Raw genomic sequence first — 26,357 nt, forward strand, 5'->3', positions numbered from 1 at the left:
AGTGTCATTCCTTAAGCTTCTGGGTCTTAAACTCAAGTGGAAAAGAAAAAAGCAAGAATTCCTGCTTAAATGCTGTAGCAAAACTAATCTGTAGATGTATCAAAAAACCCGAAGTATTAGAGGAGTGCAAACAGGCAGCTTGTCTTAGAGTGGACTTCTCTGTTTTGGTTGAAATGATGCAAGGAATGGGAAAAGCCATCTGCTTTAGCTTCATGTAATACTCTTCAGCTCTGTACTTAATTTTATACCGTGCTTTGTAATAAGTTTGTAAGGTTGGCCAAGGTTAAGTTCTAATTGCATCAGCAATTGCTTTATTCACAGCTCAGAAACATATGCCTATATATTTGTCAGTAAATCTCGGCTTGCTGAGTCCTTCTTTCTGAGGATAGAAACATTAATTGACATCAGAAAAAGTGATTGTGTGCTTTCACTGAAATGGGGAAGAAAACAGTTGACTATTTTAAAACTACCTTTTAAGTTTAGCCATTACGATTTTAAAAACAAAATCACATTAAAAAGTACCGTTAGACTTTTTTGGAGGGCAGCGGGGAGGGAGAAAAAAGAATCTTATAACTTACAGGGCACAGCAGTGATATCCCTAGAAATCCTAAAAATGTAGTGCTGTGGGCTGTGGTGTTATAAGTCCCTTGAGATTGTCCTGCCAATCAACTAAAACCCTGTGGTGAACTGCCTGTTCCCCCAAGTGAGAGTAGTTCAGGCTCTGTACCCTCTGATTCTGTCATTTTTCTGTGACAGCAAACAAAAAAAAAAAATCTAAACATCTCAGTGACTTTTGGAGCCAAAAAAATGCTTATTACTTACTTTCTAAACAGTTTAAGTTTCCTTTAAAGCAGGAGAGGTCCAGCGGGTGAAGCGCATGGAGAGTACGGAGGGTGGCTTCTGCGGCATGCTATCTTCCCAGCACTGCACTGGCCCCTCCACAGGAGCAGGTTCTTTAGCACCTGGACTCTGATTCTGTCAGTCGCCATACGGGGAATTACACTGCTGTGTTTTCCTGCTGCAGTTTTTAAGTTTTTGTGGAGAAGAAGTGTAAAGCAACTTGAATGGGACTAAAGAGACAGCTCAATGAATCTGACCCTCACAGGCGGCTTGCCTCACATGCCTTGCAAACTTCCTCTCCTTCATTCAAATAAGTCAATTCAGAAGCATCCGTGTACTGCCCTGCCGTAAAAGTGGCTTTCCACAAGGACTTACCATGCAAAAATCCATGCATAACAGAGAGTATTCAAAATACTGAGCAAAAAGTGGTGTATGGATATTCATGCAAAAATAAAAAGAGACTGCGCTTGATGTGTGACTGGACTGCAATAAGCACATGAACACTTAAAGAACTAAACTGGCCTCCCTGGCCTCAGGAGAGGTTGGGATCCTGTTTCAAAGATTTTCCCTAATCCCGTTCAAAAGGAAACAAGGTTGGGAGTGCCTCAGGAGGATAGCTAAGCAACTATCCTGCTCGAACGAGAGGCTGCGAGTCTCATAGTTCAGATAAAAGACATATAGATAGGGACCAGCATAGGGAAAAGGAGTTTTTAACATTTTAGCAGTCCTGGTTATCTGGAATGAGGCTCAGGCCTTTTCCCAGTGCTGTCATGCCACCTTTTTTACTACCTTGTTTACTCTGTCTTGTTTGGACTTAAAAAGGCTTTTCAGTCCTGTTAACCATTTAACTGCTGTATCTCTAAGACGTCAGAAAACAATGACGACTTAAACTCCTCTTTAATTTCTTCCAAATACTGTTTATGACTTACGAGAGTTAGTTTTAGGCTAAAAAGATTGAATTGAACAACTAGTGTTTAGCATTTGTCAATCTGATTATGTAACCTGCATGCATGAAAAGGATAACTTCCCTGAAATACCATATACGAAGGTCTATACAATTATAATAGAGTTGTTATAAATAGAAAAACAGATAGATGTTAACATTTGAAAGAATTATCTTAGAAAAGCCACAAGCGGAAGAGAACTGAGGTAAGATTCCCCAGGCACAAGTAATTCTGACATTACTTGTGTTGGGAGGTTGACTTTACAACCTAATCATTTTTTTAACAGCTATTACGAGCATATAGAGGAAACTGCGTAATAATATGCAGGTCTAGAACGTGGTTTATAAAAGGTTAAAAGCTATTTGGATTATTTAACTGTGCATATTATTTAAGTCCCCATAGTTCAGAGACTCCAGTCATAGCTAGCTCTTCGTTATTTCCGGTCATGGGGAGGACTCTGGGATTATTAGAACAGCTGGATAACATGGGCACTAACAGAGACGTAAGCAGTTCTTTAGAGAGACATGTGGCGAGTCCCTGCATGTGTGCTGTCTTCAACGCAACACCTTGGGAAGACAGACCTGGCGAGAGGCATGTTGCCCAACACTAAAAATTCCCGTCTGGGGTTGAAACAGGATGGCAAAATAACATACTGGCAATTGGAAGTGACAAGTCCCCAATTTCCAGCAGTGCCCTTCTCTGACTTGTGGCTCTTGAGATGCCAGCTCTAGATAAGGAAGAAAACTAAGGCTGGTTGAGGCTGCCAGAGACTGTACAGTGAGCCACGCAGTGTCCTGACAGGTCCCAGCAGAGGTGATCATTAGGCAAAGTAAGGGAGATGCATAGCGAGTGTGATTTGTTGCACATCTTCGCAATTCACAGTATCCTTTTACAACTTTGGGCAGGTTTACAGGTAACGTCATGAGAATGCAGTGGTGTCAGATGGTTTCAGCATTTATAAGGTACTACAGCCCATGAAATACACAACGCCTGGTGAAAACAGCTTTTTGAACAGAGTCTTGAGTTAATGAGAGAACAGTAGATTTTCTGAAGTATCAGTGCGTTCATTTAGGAAACAGATGTGACACTTACTATACCCACCTCCCAACCCAGCCATTTGTTATCACTCTTCTGCCAAAGGTTACTTGAAAAAGAACGATGAGAGCACTCCTTACTCATAAACAGCAGCTGGTGAGGCTGTAATATCCTGAAGCCCCTGCAGCTGTTTGCTAAGTGGATGCATGTCTGAGGTCTTAGACATCAGCGTCTTTCAGGTACTTCTGAGTATCTTACCCAGACTCCATATGTAACCTTTATTATTCGTTCCTATTCTTCTGTCTCTACAGCATATAGCGATTTGGGGTATTACATTATTAATAAGCTGCACCATGTGGATGAATCAGTGGGAAGTAAAACACGGAGGGCCTTCCTTTATCTTGCTGCCTTCCCTTTTATGGATGCCATGGTGAGTGCCTGATTCAGAACTGAATTTTAATATGAATGGGTTTTGGGGTTGGGTTTTTTTTGTGACTTTGGACCTGGTGGGAAACTGGAGGTGTGCAGAAGGAAGGTGTGTCCTTTGCAAGCAATAGCTCTGGATATATCTGGACATATCATCTCTTGCTGCCTGATTAAAGCATCTGGGTGGACTTTGAACATCCAGAGATCATGACAAATGTAAAAAACCTCAGCTGCCTTGTTATAGAGTATGTGCATGCTGGAAAGCACTGGTCATCTTGAGATGAGCTGCACCATTTGTCTGTGTCGTCTCATTCCAGTTTGTAGTGAAAGAGCTGGATTTGCCTTGCATTCCCAGATCACCTGCAGAGCTCAGAAGGAATGAGCTCAGTATTTTCTCAAAGCAAATTAGTAGAAGATATTTCTTACCAATTTTTGCAAGCACAGCTAAGTCCAGTATATCTCAAATGCTTGAGTGAGAGAGCCATGCGTGTGGTTGGGTGGCTGCTTCCCAGATCACCAGGCTTACTGCTTGTGGCCTGCACAACATAAAAATATGGCAGCTCTCTTTAATGCCTCCACTTCTGTGTAAAACTGGTAACCTTCTCATGGCATGCCTCCACTGCTTTCTCTACCACTTCGTCTGCTTGAAACAGTAGCTGACAGTAAAAAGAAGTTGGACCATTCAGTTTTCTATTCCAGGTGGACTCAGTATAACTCAGTGGGCCAATGATTATTACACTTCAGAGATGCATCCAACTGGTGAATGAGAAGAAACACTTTTCCCCTCAGATTATTTAGTATGATAATCTATCCTGTGCAGCATCTGTTTTATGAAGAAGGGGCAGTTTCTTATTAGATCTGCTCAGAAATTTCTATACACTCTGTTAAATTATTCCAATTCTCCCTGTCATCCCTGGCAATGAAGAACTGAATGCAGCAGTGCTTTCTCTGCATTGCTGGCTTAACGTTTGCCCAGGTTCACAGAAGGTACTGCTGCTGGAAAAGAGCTCTATAAGTCGTTTGTGTACAACATAACGACCAGCAAACAGTATTCTGGGACTTGAAGTCTTTCACAAATATCATAACCACTTCACAAACTCTTCTCTGCCTTTTTTCAGGCGTGGACCCATGCTGGGATTCTGCTGAAACACAAGTACAGTTTCCTAGTGGGATGTGCCTCCATCTCAGATGTCATAGCTCAGGTAATGACTCCTCGTGGCAGTCACTGTTTTCTTTGTGTTATGGACTAGATGCTTTCCTAAGCAGGGACTGCTTTGTACAGAGACCGTCTTCTCTCTCTACTGTGAAAAGCACACCAGAGGAAGTAATCTTGTGTGCTGTTCTCTGGTTGTTTCCCCATCGCGTGCAGACTGTTTGCTGACAGTTGTGGTTTCTTGACTGGTCTCACTTGACTGGATCAAGTCAGTCCCAAAGCAATGTCAGGAGAAGGGAACCAGGATTGTTTGGGCTAGGGCCATGTCTTCCAGCACCTCCACAACCCTGTTTCAGAATGGCTGAGAAACAAGCTATATATGCATGCGTACATCTGGGAAAAAGAAAGGTCAGGCAAAGAGACCGATGGCTGCTACCAATTCTGAGGCTGATGGATTGCTTTCAAAGAGACCCTTCTGCCCCATGTGCGTTCACCCCCACGATTCGCACAGTTGCAGTGAAATCCTGAGTGGGGCTTGTAGGTGAGGAAGTGAAAGCTTGATTCTCCAGTGCACCTGTCAGTTTTGCACGTGCTGTCTGATCCAGTGAAATGCAGCAGTGTAAGCCATCTTCTGAGTGCCAGCGTGGCACTGTTCTTGTTCCTGGTCCAAAAGGTGAAGGCTTAGAGCTGCAGCAGAAGGGATCTGTGGTGATAGCCCCTGCGTGATGCAGAGAAGACCAAATGTTGTTTGAAATTTCATTTGTGAGGGAGGTGTTAAATATCCCATTGCTTTGTACTCGGCACATGTAAAAAACAACATTCATCCTCGTTGCTGATGGCCAGTGTTTTATCATTTGAGAACCAATGTACAGCCCTCTTTTTAAAGGACGTATAAAAATATTATGAAATGGAGAGTCCCAGCACCTGAACAGTTGCTGTACTGCTCCATTACCAGCTGAATGGTGTAATGACTGGGTAAGAAAGGGGATAATAACAGTACAATATCAAAGAAAATATAAAGTCAACAGCACTTAGTTCAATTTTCCATAGCATTTTCCTCCCACTAAATATGAGCAAACCATAAACCAAGTTGAACCATTCAGTCAGCTGCTATTCTGTGTTTGGCAGGTCTGCCCCTCTACAGTACTGCACTAAATCCCTGAAGACAATACCAATTACTGTAAATGACCTTAACTCTCTGGATCTGCTCTTGTTCTGATGTGACCTACAAAGTTTGCTGACCCTAGATGCATGTCGGGTGATATACAGCTAAATACAGATGCAAATTCTTATTTTGGCGATGGTACACGTGCCCTTTCCACAGTGGTTGGTGAGTGGGGTGCCAGGGTTGTGAAGAATAAGACACCTGTCGTCTTCTCTCCACAAAATATTGAACAGAATGAGAGCAAATCCAGTAGACAAAAAGTGGTGATTCTCCACACCCCGGAATTCCCTATACATACATTTGCTCCTTACGCAAGCAGTAGGTGCACAGGCAGTAACTAATTCTCCTTGGGTAGCTTCATATACACAATTTTTGTGACTGACTTTGTGTCTGTTTACTTAAAAACAATTCTTTCATAGGGTTCAAAAGAGCAGTTTTGTAAACCTTCATAAACAACATGGCCTGCCTAACAAACATTTGCACGGTGTGATTTTTCTTAAGGATTTCTTGAGCTCTAGCAGTGAAGGAGAGAACGTGCCCCTGAAGAATGTGTGTTGTATTTCTTATAGCTCACTTGAATGCCAGAATGACCCAGCAGGGTTGTTCTTGATTCTGCTGTTGACAGAATGAAACACAGTTTCCTTCCCAGTTGTGCCCCCCATCCAGAGCCATTTGGAATTTAACAGGCACTGTACTCTGTACTTAACAGAAGAGAATAATATCACATTAATCAATTCCTTTGCATTTTCTGGTTTGTGCATTTAATCTTATGAGACTGAATTATGAGCTGTTCATTAGCCCAAAAATTTCCATTTCAGTTACATCAATGTGGCACTCAGCTGAAGAGAAAATGATGAAATACTGAAATTTCACTCAAAAAAGTAGAAAATTAGGATGACACAAGACTTCCTGCTTCTAAATGCTAAAAAGCGAATACTTCAAAACATCTGTGGTTTTAATTGCCACTGCCCCATCGCCCCCACCTCCCCAAAAAGAAGTAGAGTTTAGAAGCTGACCCTAGAAGCATGTCTCCAGCCTCAGCGTATATCAGAATAGCACATTCTCCTGGGCAGGGTGACACTCAGCCACATGCTTGTTGCCAGACCTTGCCAGACTTTCATGCTAACCTTCTCCTATTTATGGCTCCTAGTCTGACACCTGCCCATACCTTCAAGTACTGTTTAACAGAGCTTCTGTATGATGTTAACTCTTGTTCTTCTCATTTGTATGACCGAATGCAGGAGGGCTCCTGACTAAAGTTCCTAAATGCCACAAGCTCCAAGCCAGAAACGGTAGTCACACGTGGTTGTGGGTTCAGATGGAGTAGCTTGGGGTCAGGCAGGAGATATGTTGGCCCTGAAGAATAGACAGACAAATTCCTAATCATTAATTTGTTTGCCCCACAGGTTGTTTTTGTAGCCATTTTGCTTCACAGTCACTTGGAGTGCAGGGAGCCTCTCCTGATCCCAATCTTGTCCTTATACATGGGAGCACTTGTTCGATGTACCACGTTATGCCTCGGCTACTACAGGAACATACATGATGTCATTCCTGACAGAAGTGGGCCTGAAATGGGAGTACGTCTTAATACTTTGCACTTTTTTGAATTCGATAATTTTAAACTTCCTTCTTGTGATATAATACTGTATTAAACCAGTGTGTATGAAGGGCCTCCTCTCTCCCATGGGGAAAAAAAAAAGTCACTTAGAGAGACAGGGTAGAAATTATTCCAGCAACAGTGCACGTGGGGCAATGTTCAGGTGGTATTGATGTGCACATTCTCCTGGGCAGGGTGACCACCTCTGTACTGAGCTCTCTCCTTCTAGTGCTGTAAGACAGCACAGGGTGAACAAAGTGGACACCTTATTTCACAGGGAAGAAGGTCTCAAAATTCCTTTTTTTCCTGAAATGTCATATTTGTGTTCACATATCTTTGTCCGGTAGCCAGAACAAATTATGCAGATAGATACCTTTATGCATTATTTATGGAGAGGCATGACACAGCTTCTTTGGAATCAGTATTGCTAACATGGGTGAAAACATTTTAGGCTCCAGCTATTGAAAACGAATGAAATTAATATGCCAAACTGACTGTGGGTGGGAAAAGCAAAAATCTTTTCTCTGTGCTTTTGGTTCAGTTTTGTGTGTTTCTTTCCAAAGCTACTTCTTTTTTTTTTTATTATTTTTTCCTATGTGTTGCAGGGAGAGGCTACAATAAGGAAGATGCTGAGTTTCTGGTGGCCTTTGGCATTAATTTTGGCAACTCAGCGAATAAGTAGGCCCATTGTCAACCTTTTTGTCTCCCGGGACCTAGGTGGCAGTTCTTCAGCCACAGAGGTAAGAAAGTCAGGGCTTCCCATTACTGCAAATGACCATTTGCATAGAGTTGCCTTTGTGTTTTTCTTCTCAGCCATGCTGGCAAGAAAAAAATTGTCCTAAGTACATTACTGTTGAGTGCTCTCTTTATCCTTGAAAAGAAGACTGCTTGGACTCTTACCATGAGTGTTTCTGCCAGGCTTAGTGGGACCTCACCCTCAACAAGGCCAGTAGAATTTTTTTCGCTGAACAGTTCCTGCGTCCCAGGTTTTCATTCTCTACATGTAGGTACATGCTCTGGAGCATTGAGATCCCAGAGATTTTAGGAAAGTCGTCCATAGTCCCCTGTTCCACTGTTGCATGGCATATATATTTATGGGCAGGCAAACCAGTGTGAAACAATCCTACTGTTAGCAGTAAGTGCATCACAAAGGATAGGGTAGATGCGTAAGGAAGCACATTAAAAAAATCTGTCTCCTGGTTGGGATATGAAATGCACCCTGTTTCTCTTGAGGAATTTCAGGTTACTCTGATAGTCTTCAACAGCTGATGGGAGCCAGACTTCTGATTGTAATGCAGAGACTTCACTAAAGTTTACCATGAGCTGACCTACTCTTAAGAGGTGTTGAGGGATCTTTGCTGCCAGTTCTGGTGGGATAATATCTATATCCGCATAGTCATTAGCACATTTGTCATGTTTTTTCTCTAGGAAAAACAAAGCTGTAGGATACTAAATGGAAAGGAAAATTCAAACAGCTGATACCTAACAAACATTCTCTCAGCACTGCTCATTTGTCATATGCAATCCTGTGTATTTCACTTGGTCAGGAGTTGCCAGGGACTCCAAATAAACAGCTGTGGAGAAAGAATTTAGGAAACGTTAATGCTTCTACATGTGAAAATCAGGGATCGGGCTATGCATTAGTAGCAGTCTCAGTACAAGGGAAGCCAGAGCAGGTTAGCAGGGATCAGTTTTGCATTTCTTGGTGACTTTTGATTTTAGATGCATCACATTTCATGGCTAGCCTATTGCATTTCGTTGCTATTAGGATTACTGCAAACACGTCGTAGCTGGTGGGTTGCTGGCCTTTTTACACAAACAGTAATGGTCACATTTTGACTTTCTCTGATTTCTGAAATAATTGCCTCTGAAAAGGGAGGTGCCGGCAACACAGATGATAGATAACATCAGTGCCTGGAGCATCAGTATACACAGAAGTTTTATAGGTCAGCAACTTTCAATGATGTGGTCAGGATGTCCCTGTGATACTGTCTTAAAATTCCAATTTGTTTTCTTTGAACCAATTACTTTTGCAAGGTACATTAAACATTATTAAAGCTATTATTAGCAGAGAACAATCTATCCCATTCTCTTCCTTTCTGTGGATATCACTACTTTCCCCTCTCTTTTTAAATAGCACAGGAAACAAAGTAGCTTGCTGCATGGTCCTGTGTTTGTATAGATCTTTTAACCAAGCAAGGACAGTAACTACATTTATAATGGGGAAAATGAACTCAGATAACCAAGAGAATATACAGTGAAAGTTCAGGAGTGAAACACAGACAGCAGTAGTTAAAGCAGGTCTTTCTTAACACTACCATTGCCAGATGTAAAATTAATCTGAATTTAGGTAATCATAACACATCTGAACCTGCAAACAAAAGGCAGTCACTTTGATTTCTGGAATTAAGAGAGGTGGCCAGTTCTCAGTACAGATGCACACTTCAGATCTGATGACTAGAAAACTTGGGGTGACAGTAGATTTCCAAGCAGCTGCAGGAAGAGCTCTTGAAACACCCTTCCTACATGAGACATGAAGTACGTGTATTTGGACTTTTCTTCAGAAATCAGAAACATCAGTAAAATCTTTCATCCATTATTATGTACGAGGGGTTATATCTTTGATGTACCTCTTGGACTGTACTTGTGAAAGTGCAAAAGGGCCTGGCTTTAAATTGCAGGCAGTGAATTGTTTCTCATGATAAAAATGGTCATTTGGTATTATTTTTGTCTGGTTTTCGTTGATGAGCACCAAAGTGGGGAGAGCTTTTTTTCTGTCTCATAAGTGCCTCGTGCCCTATAACAGTCAGTTTGATATCCAAAGTCAGTCAGCCACTGAGCCCTACTGTTTTGTAGTCTCTTACTTAAAACTGTTTTACTGATGAATAACCAAGTAAAATGTATATAAATTAAAATTATGAAATATGATTCAAAGCTATCGTGAGCTGTAAGGCATTCTGCTACTCATGTGTCTGTAGGTAAAATAACTCAGGAACAATGTGGGAGGGAGGTATTCAGCTGTCTGAGAGGCACACACCAGCTCAGGTTAACTATTATCCCAAAATATCAGAGTGATGGTGAAACAAAAAAGCTGAGTAACATAGCTTCACGGCACGGAAGATTTCCTAAGTTTAAAATACCGGGCCAAATGATGTCCGCTCTGATGGTCTTCCTGAAACAAAGAGCTTCCAGTCGCCTGCCTGGTTTCTCACCGCATCAAGGTCAATGTGGTGATATTGGTGGGGAATGTCACCTTATGTTAGTTTAACTGTTCTGTTTGAAGAATTGAAGTTCATTTTTCCCTATCTCTTTTCATAGGCGGTGGCGATTCTGACAGCTACGTATCCTGTGGGACACATGCCGTATGGCTGGCTGACAGAGATCAGAGCAGTATACCCTGCTTTTGACAAGGTGAGTGCCCATGTTAGGGATGTAGTAAATACCTTTCGAGTGATTTCACATCCATGGACCTCCTCTTTCTCTCTTTTAACAATAGTTTAGTTTAGGGTTGCCTTCAGTGATGTCAGAGGAATTTCTGCCAAACAACTATGAAGAAAGTTAGTTCATGACTCCATAATCAAGTGTAACGGATTCTTTAAAAAATAAACCAACCAAAAATTAAATAGGGCTGTATTAATGGCCATCTACTCTTTTGCTTCTCTTTACTTTTGCTTTTGATGCCTATTGTTCCTTGTCCCACTGATAAGATTTTCTTAAAGCCCATGTTAAAATGAATTGGGTTTTGATGGCTTCAAGCTGTTCTCTGATTTATTATTTTAACCTTAGCTCTGTGTTACAAGGTATTAAGCTACCTTTTTAATAGATAGGTGCTGTATATTTATGAAATAAAAATATCCTCACATACTCACTATGATGTAGCTAATTAGCTAATGAAATGATTTCTCACAGTGTCCATCAGTGAATGAGCAAGCTCACGTCTCTGCTCCAGATTCTGCTGTCTCTCAAGTGGGTTTGGGTTCGTTTGCTTATTTTAATATTTAGCAAAGGTTGTTTCATAGACTGACAGTAACATAGGTAAGGTACATTATTTTAGTAGTACTGACTTAGCTGACCAAGACTATGAAGATTGTTGTTGGCAAATCTTGTAATTACTTAAGAATGCAAGCACTGCTCCTGGAACTGAGCACGGAGTAAATATATAAGCAAAGTAATTTTGTTTAGACTCTTTTTTTGCTCTGTTTTAGAACTGGTACTCACTAGCCCATATGTTGTGCGAAGAACAGTCGTGTCCTGTGACACTAATTCAAATGCCAGATCCTTTCCTTCCCTTTATTTACCAATTAGTAACTGAACTTTCTGGTTCCAAATACTGATGAAAAAAATCTTTGCTTGCTCAGGGATGTACTTAGCTGAAGCAAGCCCTGTTTGATACGATCCACCATATTTCCAAGGAGAATTTAAAAATAAAGCGAAGCAAAGTCAAATTAGTCATAACTTCCCAACCTACCTGTGTACAGCTAAATTGACCTGTCAAATAAAACGCAATATGCAGGCTTCCTCAGACGTCATGCTGCTGAAAAGGAACTGCAGATGCAAAACCAATAAACTGGAAGATCAAAATGGTTTGGGACAGGAAACACAGGGGCTGATAACCTCATCTGTTACAAGCTACAATCAAATGCACTATTGCCAAGCAAAATTAACAGCAATTAAGACTCCTAAATTCAGGTCTCATTTAGCTGGTGGAAGATGTGGTGACAACTTTAGTGGTGACAGGATTAGACCATGATTTGTCTGTTTGTTTATTTCAGTTTAAAGGCTTCTCATAGAGCTCTTGTGGAACAAATGTGAGGAAGATAAAGCTAGGGTAAGGCACCGATAGGTATAGTTTATCGAATTGCCAAAAAAAGTGTATAATAGGGATTTTAGTTGCAAGTTTTAAGAGCAATTTTGCATAAAATGTGCTAAGTGAGGTAGCAGCAGTATAAAGGGTATCTCATCCTGGCAACTATGTGTGCAAATGCCTCCACCGTACCTTTCAGACAATAAATACCAAACCCAAAACCCACAGTGGGTTTCTTCAGATCACTGTGAAAATTGCTTTACCCTCAGTTACCTGTCATTCACATGTCACCGTGCCTTCCAAAAGCTTCGTTTCCCTAAGCTAAGGCTTTGTCAGAAGAGTCCAGATAGAAGCACTTTTTATTTCTGGACGCTGTAAAGCCTCTGTTGTGATTTTCAGATGCTGAAACAGTTTGCATGCATGCAAACTCCCGTTTTCTTTTGTCAGTTACTCAGAAAGTTGGCAACGCTGATGGCCAGCAGAAGCACACTGCATTGCTTTAACTGACTGGTGGGGTTTGGGATCCAGAAAGTATGCTCCTCTTCACTGGCTGGACTGGAGAATTCCACAGGGAAATCATTACTTCTGTTCACATTTGTTAGAGAGATGCAGAGCCCTGGTTAAGTCTTCTATGAGGCTCCATGTCCAGAGGAACCCTATGCCCTTGCAGTTACGCTCTGGTTAAGGGTTACTGCTGATTTGCTGAAAGAAAACAGGCATATCCTAGTTCTGTGTCCTGTTTGCTGTTTTATACAGTGATAATACCATTGCTCTTAATGGACTGTGCCTGCCATCTGATTCAGAGCAACACCACCAACTGTGAGAGGACTTGTAAATGCTGTTTAACTGATTAATAGATGGGAGTGGATACCCTTTTTGCTCTATAATCTGCATAGTATTTTGATTCAAGAACTAAACTGTGTGCAAGAGAGGAATAAAGAGTATGTGGTCAAGAGTTAGAGTGAACGGCAGAGTACTGAAAGGGCAAAGTTAGCAGCAGCGAGGTAGGAACAAACAAGAGCCCTTTTTCTTCACAGGCCTTATGGATGACTGGATTTGGGTGTGCTTTCTTTCCTTCTCTGTTATTTTAGCCTTGTTAGAAAGTTGAGCCATGCAGCAGAGTTAATTTAAAGACTGGTGAATGATGTAAGCAAGACCTGTCCTCACATATATCAAAACTAACAGTAACTAAGTATTTCTTCAGAAACACTAGAAATAAGAAAAGACTTGTGGAAAAAATGTTTGCAGAGAGTTTTCCTAAACTGTTCCCAAAAAGGGCAGGCGTGGGAGTAGCTTCCTGCGATCAGGTCTGGGTTGCATACATGCATCCTCATGCACCCAAGGAGATACTGAAGCAGGAGTATGAGGCTGTGCAGGTGCCATCATGCACTGATCACCACGAAAGCTTTAAATTGCAAAATTCCATCAACTACTTGAATGTGTGTGAAGTGGTCTACCCTTCACAGAGCTCATGTTCGGTTTGTCCACTCCCAAGATGTGTTTGCGTAAGTTCCTATTTCTCTTGCGAGTAACTTCAACGTCCTTTAGGAGGCTGACCATATGACAGTTACTGCTGTTCTGCCTGAGTTACATCAAGGATGAATAAATGTTGCGATACGTCTCACAGTACAGTTTTTATCAGCATGGGCACATACCTGTATTTCTTAAACAGCCCCAGGGTAAGTGCAGTAGATGACCCAACAGCCTGTTGGTACAGGGCTCCAAATGGTGCCCTGCTTTTGATATCCCATCCTCACCTTTCACAGACCATTTAGTTTGTTTTTATGTGTTCCCCAAGGGCAATTTTAAATCTTCAGCTTCATTTGCTATATTAGGCATTTGGAAGAGGGTTTATGTTGTTTTAAATAAGACTTTGCTACCATGTGAGTACAGAGCCCATGTTCAAGGTAGAACATCTAATAGTCCTAATTATGTTCTCTTCATTAAACTGCATTAACGGAGCCAGCTGTTCCAGGAGCTTTGTTTATATTACTTACTTGTCTAATTGGATCAGTAAGGGTGCTTGCATTGGTGTATGGATTTGGTACCACTCTGTGGTAAAAAGGAATAAAATCCTGTTTTTCCTGTGAAAACATGCTACAAACTTCAAACTAAGGTAAAAAAATATCATGTAGAGTTTCCTTAGAAAGAGCTACCATCCTTTTTCAAAGCTGAATTTGTTAAATAGGACTTACTCCTTGGAAAAGCAGGGAGATTACTCAGACCTCAGTGACCATAGGAGCAGTTGCTGTCAGTTTAAGCGGAAAGTATTCTGTGATGTTACAAAGTACTCAGAAAGCTCTAGGTTAAAAAGCAAACAAGCAAAGACAGACTTGCACGCGCACAGACAGTCAGGTCCACCACATGACCCTGGTGCCGTCAGCCTCCCAGTAGTCTGGAGCCAAGCTAATGCTCGTTATCTCTTTCTCTCACCCTAGAATAACCCCAGCAATAAATTGGTGAACACCAACAGCACCGTCACAGCGACACATATCAAGAAGTTCACTTTTGTTTGCATGGCATTATCCTTAACGGTAAGAAACCTTTATTCAACTCTGGCTTTCATCTCAACCAGAGAATTATCTCCTCTACCTAATAATGCTAAAAGCACTAGCAGTTCAAGAAAGGTGAGTTGTCTTTTCTTATGAAGCTCTGTTGCTTTTATCTGGAGGAGGGAGCGTGATCGTAGTGCTGGAGTACTAAGAAAATCAGCTATCATTTATTCAAGCTAGATATCTTAAGGGCTAGAGTTACTTTATTTAATTCTCACTACCTTTCATTTCAAGTCAGCCTCCACATGCAAGGAGATATCAGAGATCTGCTTTTCGTTTTTTCTCTTTTTTTTTAATGAACAAAACTTCTGGTAACCAGCATGTCAGGAAAATGAAAAACCACATTTGTCTCATGTGCAGTCGGATGGCAGCCTGTTCCTGGGCATCCTTCATCTGCTGTGAGCGTTGGGAAAAGCAGCATGTGTTGAAAGTGCAGTAGCTGTTCCTTGCCGCCTTGCATGGCACTGGTCTTCCATGCTGGGGGTACTTTCATGCATGTTGGTTTTGTTTACTCTCGAACTAAAAAGGGCCATTTTGGAGATGGGGCTGACACTGGATCTAAAGCCTTGTCTGTGCTGGGAAACATTGCAAGGGGCTGACATTCAGGGAGAAATTTTCATAGAATCGTGGAGTGGTTTGGGTTGGAAGGGACCTTAAAGATCATTGAGTTCCAACCCCTCTGCCATAGCAGGGACACCTCCCACTAGACCAGGTTGCTCAAAGCCCCATCCAACCTGGCCTTAAACACTTTCAGGGATGGGGCCTCCACAGCTTCCCTGGGCAACTTGTTCCAGTGCCTCACCACCATCATAGTGAAAATTTTTTTCCTAATATCTATTCTAAATCTGCCGTTTTCCAGTTTGAAGCCATTCCCCCTCGTCCTGTCACTACATGCCCTTGTAAAATGTCCCTCCCCATCTTTCCTGTAGGCGCCCTTCATATACTGGAAAGCTGCTGTAAGGTCTCCCTGGAGCCTTCTCTTCTCCAGGCTGAACAACTGGAAATTGTTGTCAGCCTGTCCTCGTAGGAGAGGTGCTCCAGCCCTCTGATCATCTTTGTGGCCCTCCTCTGGACCTACTCCAACAGGCCCATGTCCTTCTTATGTTGAGGGGTCCATAGATGGATGCAATATTCCAGGAGGGGTCTCAGGAAAGCAGAGTAGAGGGGTAGAATCACCTCCCTTGACCTGCTGGCCATGCTTCTTTGGATGCAGCCCATGATGAGGTGGGCCTTCTGGGCTGCAAGTGCATGTTGCCAGCTTCTCATCAACCAACACCCCCAAGTGCTTCTCCTCAGGGCTGCTCCCGATCCATTCTCCATCCAGCCTGTATTTGTGCTTGGGATTGCCCTGACCCAGGTGCAGGACCTTACACTTGGCCTTCTTGAACTTCATGAGGTTTGCACAGGCTGAATCTGCAGCATTTCAAAACAACCAGCTTGTGCACATACATACAGTGGATCTTCCCCAAGAAAACTGTTTGTGCACAAATTTTCATAGCACAGGCAGTTGTGGAAGAAAACTCATGCAGGTGGTGGGGATCATAGCAAATAATGGAGCAGGTCACTGGGTTGAATCCAGCTTCCGTTTCTACATAGGATGGATTTACATTTGTGCTGGACCTGGTCGCACCACCCTCTTCCCACTTGGGGTGGACTTGCATTAGCAACCATACCTCTGTCCATGACAGTCATTAGCAGATTTGTGATCCATGCACGGTGTCCTGAGGAGTCCTGGGCTGGCTCCTGCCAGGGCACTGCCAGGCGCCAGGACCGCCAGGGTCAGTCATGGCAGGGCCTAGCAGCAAGGGCCTGTCCCTCCCCAAGCCAAGAGCAGGGCAGCTGTGGGGCACCAGGACAGCCCCAGGACAGGGCACCTCCCTGGGGATGGGCAGAGGCCAGGTTGGGACATGGTTCCATGGGTGGGTCTGGCTTGGTGGGGCCCATAGCTGGGCATGGCAGGGTGTGGGGAGCTGGGGACCAGCCCTGCTGCTGCATCGCTGGGGCAGGGGCTGGTGGCCTTAGGGGTCTGAAATGGGGTCCTGGGCCGTGGGCAGGTGGGGGGAACCCCGGGGTGTGGGCAGGAACGGTCAGGGCTGGCGGTGCCCTCGGGGCCATGACAGCTTCTCTCCTCAGTACCTGTGCTAGTGGGACAAAAGCCAAGGAGAACCTAGAAAGTAAGTTTCTCACAGAAGAAGTCCTTCTTCACACTAGAAAAGTAGGTAGGAAATGTTGCAATTGTTTTAGGATACAATGCTCAGAGTCCCAAAATTGAATCTGTTCATACTCCAGACAGGTTTTCTCTTTATCCCCAGTGTTGCATATGTTCGTTGGGCTGGTTGGCTGCTTTATAACTCTTCTCTCACCACGTTCACGAATTTACTGTTGAGTAATGGAGGGCTGACATAATTTGTCTCTCCCCTTCATTTTAGTATAGAGCCTTTCTGACTGAGTTGCGTGTAGCCTATGCATGAAGAGACACTAACTTATATCAAAGGAAACCTTACAGTACAGAAGCTTGAAGTATTTGTAACCATGCCCACCTCCTTGTCACAGCCTGGAAAAGTGGGATACAGTATTCTGTCTTATTTCACAATTGAAAATGAAGCAACTCAATCCATTCATAGCTGAATTATGAGATTTCTTCTGCTCTTTATTTCCTATACTTTTTCCCTAACCAGCTACAACTGACTACCATCAAAGACGGAATTGCATGAGTCGATGTGGCATCTTTTCTGTCTATTAATTTCTAGTCTTAAGCTTGAACTCTTTTCATATGGCTTAGAGACCAACAGCTCTGGCTCTAATTTGTATTTCCAATAGCATGTAACGGAGACAGACATATGCCTCCACCAAATTGGCCATTGTCTGGAGGCGTTCCACAGCTTTCATGTTATCTACCATCACACACCTTAAGGTTTTCTCTTGTGTGCTGTGCCAGGCCAAGGTTATGTTCTCTACAGCTGGAGCCTCCCTTGAAGTCTGTCCATATTGCTAGAGACCCACAAAGGGGCAAGCTTTCATCTTTATAAATTGTTCTGAGAATACTATTTCATTCCCAAAGCTTTCTCTGAACTGACTGTTTTCTTAACCCTTCTGGGCATTTATCGGCTTACTTGAGTTCTGATAGATTATGAGCTTCTCACATTACCATCACCATCCTCTGCAGAGTAATTTTTAATTACTGCAATAGGCTTTTCTTTTGTAACTTCACAGGGTTTTTTTCCCAAAAGGTTCTCCATAGTATGTTCAAGGGCAGTTCTTTCATAAGCTCATCATGAGAGATTTGTCCACACTGAAATTCCAGAAGTGCTTTTAAGGTCCATAGCTTTTCCTGTCTTGTTTCTGTTTTTGCCTACTAGTGACAGATTCTTAGGATTGCTTGTCAACGGACAGAGCAGAAAAATAGACACATGAGCTTTAAAGACTCAGTTTGGTTTGAGGCTTGAACCTGCAAATGCTGCAGCACACAAGCTCAGTAGACATTGGTATGACTCAAGTTATTATGTGCCACAGGTTCTAAGGAACTCGACTTCAAATTTGCCTCTGTTGCAGCCAGATCAGATGGCCACTGTAACAGAACTCCTGTGGCCATCAGTGGTTGCCGTGTTTTTCTGGAGAGGATCTACTGCAACGAATGGCAGTTAGACTAGTGGCATGGCTGTAGGTAACATCCTGTTCTTTGGGATCAGAGGGAAAGTGGGAAACAGACTCCCAGGCTGACCAAGAGATCAAAACAAGTTAAATTGTTAGATATGTCGTGTGAATCCATTCTTCAGTGGATGATCTATAGAAGGATTCCAGAAGATGGAAAGATAAAGAAAGCACATTAACCACCTGAAAAAATAACAATGAAACATTTAGTATGAGCAGTAACCATGCAGGAAAGTACCCTCCCAGTATTAAACCCTGGGAAACCTCCCAGTCTTTGAAGACATGCTATTTCATAGAGTTGGAAGAAAAATGTCCTACCTCATTCCACAGACTAGTTATGCCTGCACAAGAAGTATTGTAAACCGACTGCTTACAGCAGAAGCACTTTTTCACCTTTATTGACAGAGGCAGTATTGGGTCAGAGTAGAAAAAAAAGGCATAGTTCTATTAAGAAACATAATTTTGTGGGTTTTTTAAATCTTCATGGGATCTGAAGGGCTACACTTGAGCTTTCCCAGGCTGACTGTGTTCTACAGAGTGTGATCATAAGTACTGTCTCATGGCTTTGAAGCATCAGGCGAGTATTAAAGCTGCTTCTTAAAAAATGGCAATTAGTTGTATTGCTTAGTGAAAAACGTGTAGACAAGCTGTTTTATTTAAAGGCTCTAAATAGAAACCATTAGACTCCCAATATGTAAGAGATCTGGTGTGATTAGTCATGTTGATGTGGTCTTGGTTGTAAGCAGTAACTCCTTCCAACAGCCCTGTTTGGTGGCTATGTAGCTGAATGTAAAATTTGTATAGCAGAGGGAAGGGACTCAGCTGAAGAATTTTGCCCATACAATTAAGGGACTGGTTCTGATTTTAGAAAATAAGGTATGCTTTGTAATTTACTCTCAGCTTAAAGAGTGTGCATAATGCTGCTTGCCATTATTTGTTACTTCATTGCCCTTGGGCACTTCAGGCAAAAATGCTTCTTTCTGTATATGAGTAGAGATATGGCTCCAAATGCCAGTCTTGCTGCCATTGCTAGATAATGCTGTTGAAGAACTAAACATTTTGCTAGACCTGTTCAGATGACCCTACAAGTCAGCCCTGCAGTCTTTGCACAGTTGTAAACTAAGTGAAGACAGAGACTCCCGAGAAAGAAAACTGGTGCATTTATAGCACACATCCCTTTGGTTGTGGGATGTGTCAGCCTCTGTACAGTGCAGAAATCCCAAAATAATTTGTGCAGTTCCAAAATAGTGCATTTCTCCATTGCAGCAAAGGTTTGCTCTGTCAGGGGAGAGCATTCCCTCGCTCGTGAGCTGTGCATAGAGGGGCAGGCCGTGCGAGGAGTGAGCTACTCAAGAGAACCCTGCCTTACCCAGCAGGAGTAACAGCAAATAGGCTGCTCTTTAGCAAGGGCTTTTCTCAGAATAGCAGTGGTGTCTTTGAGCTCAGACACCACAGTGCAGGACTCAGGGGTTTTCCAAGGCAGCTTGAAGTGCACAGCTACTGCCAAATTACCTTTCTCTTTCTTTCTTTCTTTCTTTCTTTCTTTCTTTCTTTCTTTCTTTTTTTTTTTTTTTTTTAATTCTGTCCCCATTTCCCAGTTTAGCTCTTCCTTAGGTCTTCTGTGGTGACACAGAAGTTGCAGTCAGTTAAGATCCGCTTCCCTGGCTAATGTTAGCTGCTGGCAGCCATGTGATTAGCATTTGGTTGTCTGTCTTTGAGCTGCAAGGCTTCCCAGGCTGATTTCATGTTCGTTAGTGCTTGCTATATGAAAGTGATGAGCAGAGGCCTCCTTTGGGAGGGCACAAGCTCCTCCACTGCACCTGCTGCTGCCCACTCCACGCGGTGGTCACAGCCATGCCCTCATGCACACGTCTGTGTGCAATCCCAGTGCAAGTTGGTGAAGTTGCGTGCCCTGAGCACTAGAGAAAGTGGGACGTAGAACTCTCTGAGGGGACTGGGAGCGGTGGCATCTGTTCATGTCTGAGAGTCAGCTTGGAAGGCGAGGGATGTCTTACTTAACAAGAACTGAGAGCACCCTCATTTAAGTCGCTGCCATTGGGCTAAAAACACGTCCGGCTTTATGTGGCTGAAGCAAGATCACTGCATGAGGAACATGCAAGACACAGATCAGAGGAAGCCATTTCTCAGAGACCACTGTGAAAGCTCCCTAGCTCACCATCACGCCCAGAATAGTCTGTACTTACCTGTTTGTCTATACGGAAGGAGCAATCAGTTCTTACAGCAGTAATTAGTGAACTGTGCTATTCAGTTCAGTTTCCTCTTCAAGCTGGGACAGACTCAGCCAGGGCAGACCACAGTGCTTCAGGGATACCTTTCCAAACACCAGCTCCTGTTAACTGCATGGTTCCTGTTAACTAAAGTGTCAGCAAGACACGTGGCCAGTTGTATCTTCATATTCTTGAGATTTCTATGTATTACAACAGGTTTTCCCTTACCAATAAGACTGGCTCAAGGTGCCAAGGGTGACATGCTGTGCGCACCATGCCATGTTCATCCGTCTGTTACCAAGTTAATGTACGGCAGGAGAGCTGCACAGTACTCCTCAGTTTTAACATGTTCTATTAGAAACAGCTCAAAGCTCTTTCCAGCTTTAAGGTATAACAGCACCAGTGCTATCGTAAAAGGAATTTCAATGCTGCTTTGCTCTTTTTTAAAATGGACACGTAGTTATGGACAAACAGGGAAAGTAGCAGTTTTCATAAATGAACAGACTAAGGGGAGAAACTAACTGTGTAGAATGCTGTCTTGTATTTAATTAGCAGACACTGCTTAAGAAACAAAATCCAGATGTTCAAGTTTGCCCTGTGATTTTTCATTCCTTTCTCTCTCAAAAGGAGACTGAAAGATACAGCAGAGGGAAAGCTTCCACATTTACACTCGTGTGTGTGTGGCTTATGCAAAGCTTACAAATTTCAGATGTAGTTGTTACAAACCACAGACAAACTGGTAAAAACTGTAAATCTCTTTTTTAAAATAAAAAAATGCACAAACATTGTCATGAGGTTTTATCTAAAGTGAAGGATCAGGCACTTAAGCTGAACAAATCGATATGCATCAGTTGTGTTGTGGTAACCAAATTCAAATGCCAGGTAACCTGCATTAGATTTAAATCTCAGTGAAAGTTTAAATTTAATGTCCTTAGGAGCAAACAGCTGGTCAGTTTACTGGCTTACATGTTTGGGCCTGAGAGTTGATGAAGTGTGTATCAATACATGTCAAAATGTCACTTGCTTTACAGTCAGGTTTGTCCATTATTGAGGAGTCTAATGATAGCTTTAAAATATTTCTTATACTTACAGGATTACTTTCTATATTACATGATAGGACATTTTTTGTATTCTATAATAAGATATTACTTTTTTGTAAATAGAACATAATATTTATATTCATCTCTGAACTTACCCTTTTGACAGGGGAAAATCACATATTGATTTCTAAGGGCTCCTGCTGATGAGCATCTGTAGTTTAAGGAATTACTATTGGTAACTGTCTGTTTCTTTCATTCGCTGGACGTTATCAGCCCCTTAGGAAGAGCAGCACTCAGGCATTGTGTCAGTGCTTACATCTTGTAGCACAGCAGCATAAGCTACCATCAGTTGGCCGTTACATTCATCTTATGTATTAATGTATAGTGTATGGAATTATAATATGTATCTGATAAGTATATAATCATATGCAGAGTGTAGTTATGTATAATTGTAAGTGGAGGTTTTTTGTATTACAGTGATCAGAAGTTTTAAGCTGCAGCATTGAACGTGTTCGCCTATTGATCTCTTATTTCCCCCCAACCATGGGCAGAAAAGTGGGACGGGCTGCTGGGGACTGTAGGCTCTTTAACTGATCTTGATTCAATACTGATTCAATAGAGGGATCCCATCACAGTTGTAAAACAGCAGAGAGGGCTCCAGAGTGACAGGGTTTCTTTTGCTGCGTCCCTGCAATGAGATAATTCAGTTTCAGCCTGAAGAGGGGAGGAGGAAAATCTCTGTCCCATTTGATGACAGTTTACTGCAAGATATCCCATCATTTGCCTAATCTCCAGTCATCATCTGCTTGGTTATCTACAATTAATCATCAAGCACCTAGGAGATAGAAGAAAACCCTGGTCAAGAACAAGGAAGCCAGTGCAGAATACAGGACTCGGTAGTTGCTGCATTGTACTTAATTCTGTAAGAGCTAGACTCAGTCACTGTGGAAGAGAAGCAGCTTTGCTTCATTCAGGCTGAGAAGCCTCGTCTGTTTAAAAGGCAACTCCAGATGCCCAAGCTTTTACGCCCTGCTTTGGATTTGGTAATGCCAAACTAGGAACTGCCAAGTGCCAAGTGGGTACTATCTGCCGACTCTACTGTCCTGTTGATTAGCAAGGCTTCACCAGCCAGTGAAATGTAGGCACTGGTGGAGCCCACATGAGTGAAAACAGAATATTCATGCCAACTCAGTATATTATTGAAATAGCATTGGTTTAGTGACGCATTCCCACATGGATGCTATGCATCTACCAAACAGTTTTTACTCGATAGTTGTTTAATTTCCAGTTGAACTCAGCAAATCTTGTTATTTCCCAGCTATCTGTCCTGCAGCTGATTTTTCCCATGAGGGTCACCAAAGACTATCTGGTTTTCAATAGTCCCATTTGATCTCAAATTTTCAATCTCTAGTTTAATAAATATGCCACTTCATATCACTTTCTGCATTTACCTGTGAGTTCATTTTCCACATGACAAAGTATCCTGAGTAAAGCTCTTGGCATATGTAAGACAGTGATATATCTGACGTTTTCAGCTACGCTGTCCTACTAAACAATGAGACATAAAGCAACTGTTGGTAAAGGACAGAAGTTAAAGAATTCTTTGCATCTCCACAGCAAGACTGACTGCTGTCCTACTAGGCATCCTTAGCTTGTGTTCAGGGTAATATGAATTAGGCTTGCATATTGAGAAATGCCAAGGAACATGTTCCTGTTTCACTGATGAAACATTTCAAAGGCAGAAGAGAAGTGTCCATAGCATGATATAACTGCAAGGCAGTTCCATGCAGTAGGCATCTCTTGCTGCCTGTCACGTGGTTGCTTTCTGGAGTCCCACGCAGGCTGACATTTAGCCACCATGAATGCACTTAATGAGTTGCGATATCTAAAAAAGTATCGTGCGCTTCGCTTTGTTTCCATTTTTGGAGACCAAACACCTGAAGGGTCTTATTTCAAGGCTGAGAGACCATAAATTGCATTCAGGACCTGACAGGAGATTAGCTTTAATGTTTGGATGCCTCGGGCAGCTTTGCCGTAGCTAGAGGATGTGCAAAGAAGTTTTTTTAAATGGAATTTGCCACAAGCAGTACATGTGAACATACTTTCACAAAAATGTAGTTAATTTTTTTCCCCTTTCTTAAAGAAAGTAAGGTCTGTTACCACTACTACTGTGAAATTAGTATTAGACTGTCAGCTACCAAGAAAATATAGGAATATTAGTTTATGCCCTCACCTCCATGCATTTTAGCAAACAGAGTGAGAAGGTTTCCATGTACACCCTTGATTAAGTTTGGTAAAGATCAGCCTAGAGTAAAGCAAAGCAATTTGCAAATTCTGACCAATGTAAGACACTGTCGGGGCTTTGACTTCATTATTCCTCCTTCACTCTCACTTAAATGACCTTCATCCAGGTATCTGCTGCCTAATCCCCATGGTTTCAAGTGATTCAGATGCTTGAAAGGAGAACAAGAAAAAGCAAGGGGTACTGTTTCTATTTCCTTGGGACTGATGCCACAGTTCTTCTCTGTGTATTAAGAGAGGGTTCCTACCTTAGAAAATCACCTGGTTATTACAACTCTTACGCCTTTGATAGCTATATACATTCCAGGCTGCTAATTCTGGTTCTTAGTTCACAAGCCAAAGAAAGCATTTTCAGAACAAAGTGGTGATTTCTGTCATCCTTAATTTAGGTGTTCCTCTGTCTGCTTTACTCCTGACCTGCACGCAATGCTGAAGCCTTCCCACTTGCCCGTCTCACCTCTCATATAGATGACTGATAGCAGACGTTCAGAAGATGGCCCATCAGGGCCAAACTGGGAACTGGGGAAGCGCAGGGGGGGAGGGGGTGGTGATGTGTGAAATATGAGAGTATTTAATGCTCAAGAGAGAGACAAAGATGAAGTCTTTGTGCGGTGATGGTGCAGGAGAGCAGAGCAGCTGAACAAGTAGCTGCAAATGGACTGAAGTTAACAAAGCCTCATTTTTTCATGAATTTGTGACTTAAGGTTGAAGGAATAGCATCAGGGTCTGAAAAGGAGAAGCTGTACTTTAACTTCCTTGGCCTTTCCAATACTCTACATCTTTCCTGCAATATGACACCCAGTTGTAAACCTCATTAATCTCTTCTGTCTTGAGGATTTGGCTACTGTAGCATTTCTGCCTTACTAGAGGAATCAGCCACACCACGGAAAGCAGGATTCATCATCATGATTTCTTTCATGTAAACAGTGAAATCTGTGAGTTTATCAGTGTTCATGTGCTCAAACTATAACATTGCACAGGCTAAGTTACTCTGTAGAAATCAAAAATTTGAATTCTGGATCAAAAAGGTAACATGGCTTCTGATGGCAATAATGCTTGTCAGTTTTTGAGGTGCTAGTGTTTTAAGAAACATGGCCAGGGACACAAGCTGGAGTTTTGCAGCGTTGTAGTTTCAGCATATCAGTTACCAGACACTGCATTAGAATTTATAAATGGAAGATTATTTAAGACCCAACACTCTTGAAGTGGCTTGTGTTGCTGCATTAACTAGAGCAAGCCTTTGTTGTTTTCTAAAGCTGACCAAAGTTACATGATTTTTGGGGTGTTTTTTTTTGTTTGTTTTTTTAAGGAAATTAAGTCTTGACTATGGTACTTTAGAGTTTGAATAATAATTGAAATTTTTCAATGCATCACACAATATCAAATTGTAGATTAATACTCCCTATCTTTATTCCCACTCCACCACATTTAAAGCATCTATACTTTAGAGTACATTGTCCAGGTCATCCAGATTAAAGCAGTAGTTCATCCTTCCCTGTCCAAGGTCATGCTCACAGCTCTCCTCAACAGGAGATTTTCCCTGAATATCTCCTTTTCTGCTTGTGAAAATAATTAATTCCCCCTGTGGAGTGCTGAAGGGCTTTCAGACTCAGAGTAGCTACTGCAGTGTATCCCTCCATTCCTGGTATTTGCTGCTTGATTTCAGGAATACCTTTTTATAAGAAAGAAGAGCTTAGGCACAGCTAGCAATTGGCTTTAAGAAACAGCACAAATGGCTTTTTCTTCAGAACCAAAGTGCTGTATAGCATTATTTAGCTTTCCATGCAGTGTTTCCTCCCAAGTTTAAAGATAAATGAAGGGGAACATGCATGGGAACCGTGTTCTGCTGCCACCGTATAGACATGATATTCAGTGTCACAGGTCAAAAAGCAGCCAAAAGTTTAAGCCATTGCAGAGGCCAATGGATTTGTATTCAAGGTTCATTCATGTTTTCCTTATCTTTTATTGGCTGTCTTTATTTTACATTTCTCTGTTGCTTTATTGTGAAAGGTTACGACTGGGCTTTATTAGAGTCATGGGATAATAGGACTGAGAGGCAGTAAAATCCACAGGAAGAAATGTCGTGGCAAGAAACCGGTCCCTCCCAGAGAACACAAAGCCAGCCGCCAACAGTGCCAGTATCTGGAATTCCCTGGGTGACTGAGTTCAGTGTCATTATCTGTCATGAGTATACAAAGAAAGGAAATAGAAAAAGAGGGACAGATTTCCCCCACAGTCCCCAATCTTATTTCATCAATGGCTTCATTACAGCCTCATTGTAGTGATTTCACAAGTCCTAGCTAGGATATTCACATTCAAAAAAGCAGCATTATCTTTTCATACTAAATCCATATTCTTTATACTTTACAGTCATACATTATATAGATGCCAAGAACAACTTTTAGAATAATACCAGTGGATAAGTTTGTTTTCACTGCTTTGATTTTGCCCATCTTTTAACTCCCAGATATTTTTTTTTTAATCTTCAGGCTGCTGGCTCAAAAATAACAATTGGAAAATGACATGTTGGCAGACAATTGCTCAAGAAGCTTTTTACCTTTTCACGGTCAGGTTTAGTTCCCGCTTCAGTAAAAATTATTTCAGAGATGAGTGGAAGCATT

General features: G+C 42.1%; 1 protein-coding gene across 1 annotated transcript in view; it reads left to right on the top strand.

The window, feature by feature from the left end:
- The window catches only part of ANKH (ANKH inorganic pyrophosphate transport regulator), a gene marked incomplete at its 5' end in the record, with an annotated part of 44,695 nt that overhangs the window by 5,362 nt on the left and 12,976 nt on the right, over positions 1-26,357 (top strand). Inside the window, 6 exons of the mRNA XM_009883740.1 lie at positions 3,131-3,249; positions 4,364-4,447; positions 6,970-7,140; positions 7,766-7,900; positions 10,479-10,571; positions 14,403-14,498. Of these exons, the coding sequence (XP_009882042.1) occupies positions 3,131-3,249; positions 4,364-4,447; positions 6,970-7,140; positions 7,766-7,900; positions 10,479-10,571; positions 14,403-14,498 (698 nt within the window). The remainder of the gene's footprint in view (positions 1-3,130; positions 3,250-4,363; positions 4,448-6,969; positions 7,141-7,765; positions 7,901-10,478; positions 10,572-14,402; positions 14,499-26,357) is intronic.

The sequence above is a fragment of the Charadrius vociferus genome, unplaced genomic scaffold, assembly GCF_000708025.1.
Source record: "Charadrius vociferus isolate BGI_N301 unplaced genomic scaffold, ASM70802v2 scaffold103, whole genome shotgun sequence".
Classification (NCBI taxonomy): domain Eukaryota; kingdom Metazoa; phylum Chordata; class Aves; order Charadriiformes; family Charadriidae; genus Charadrius; species Charadrius vociferus.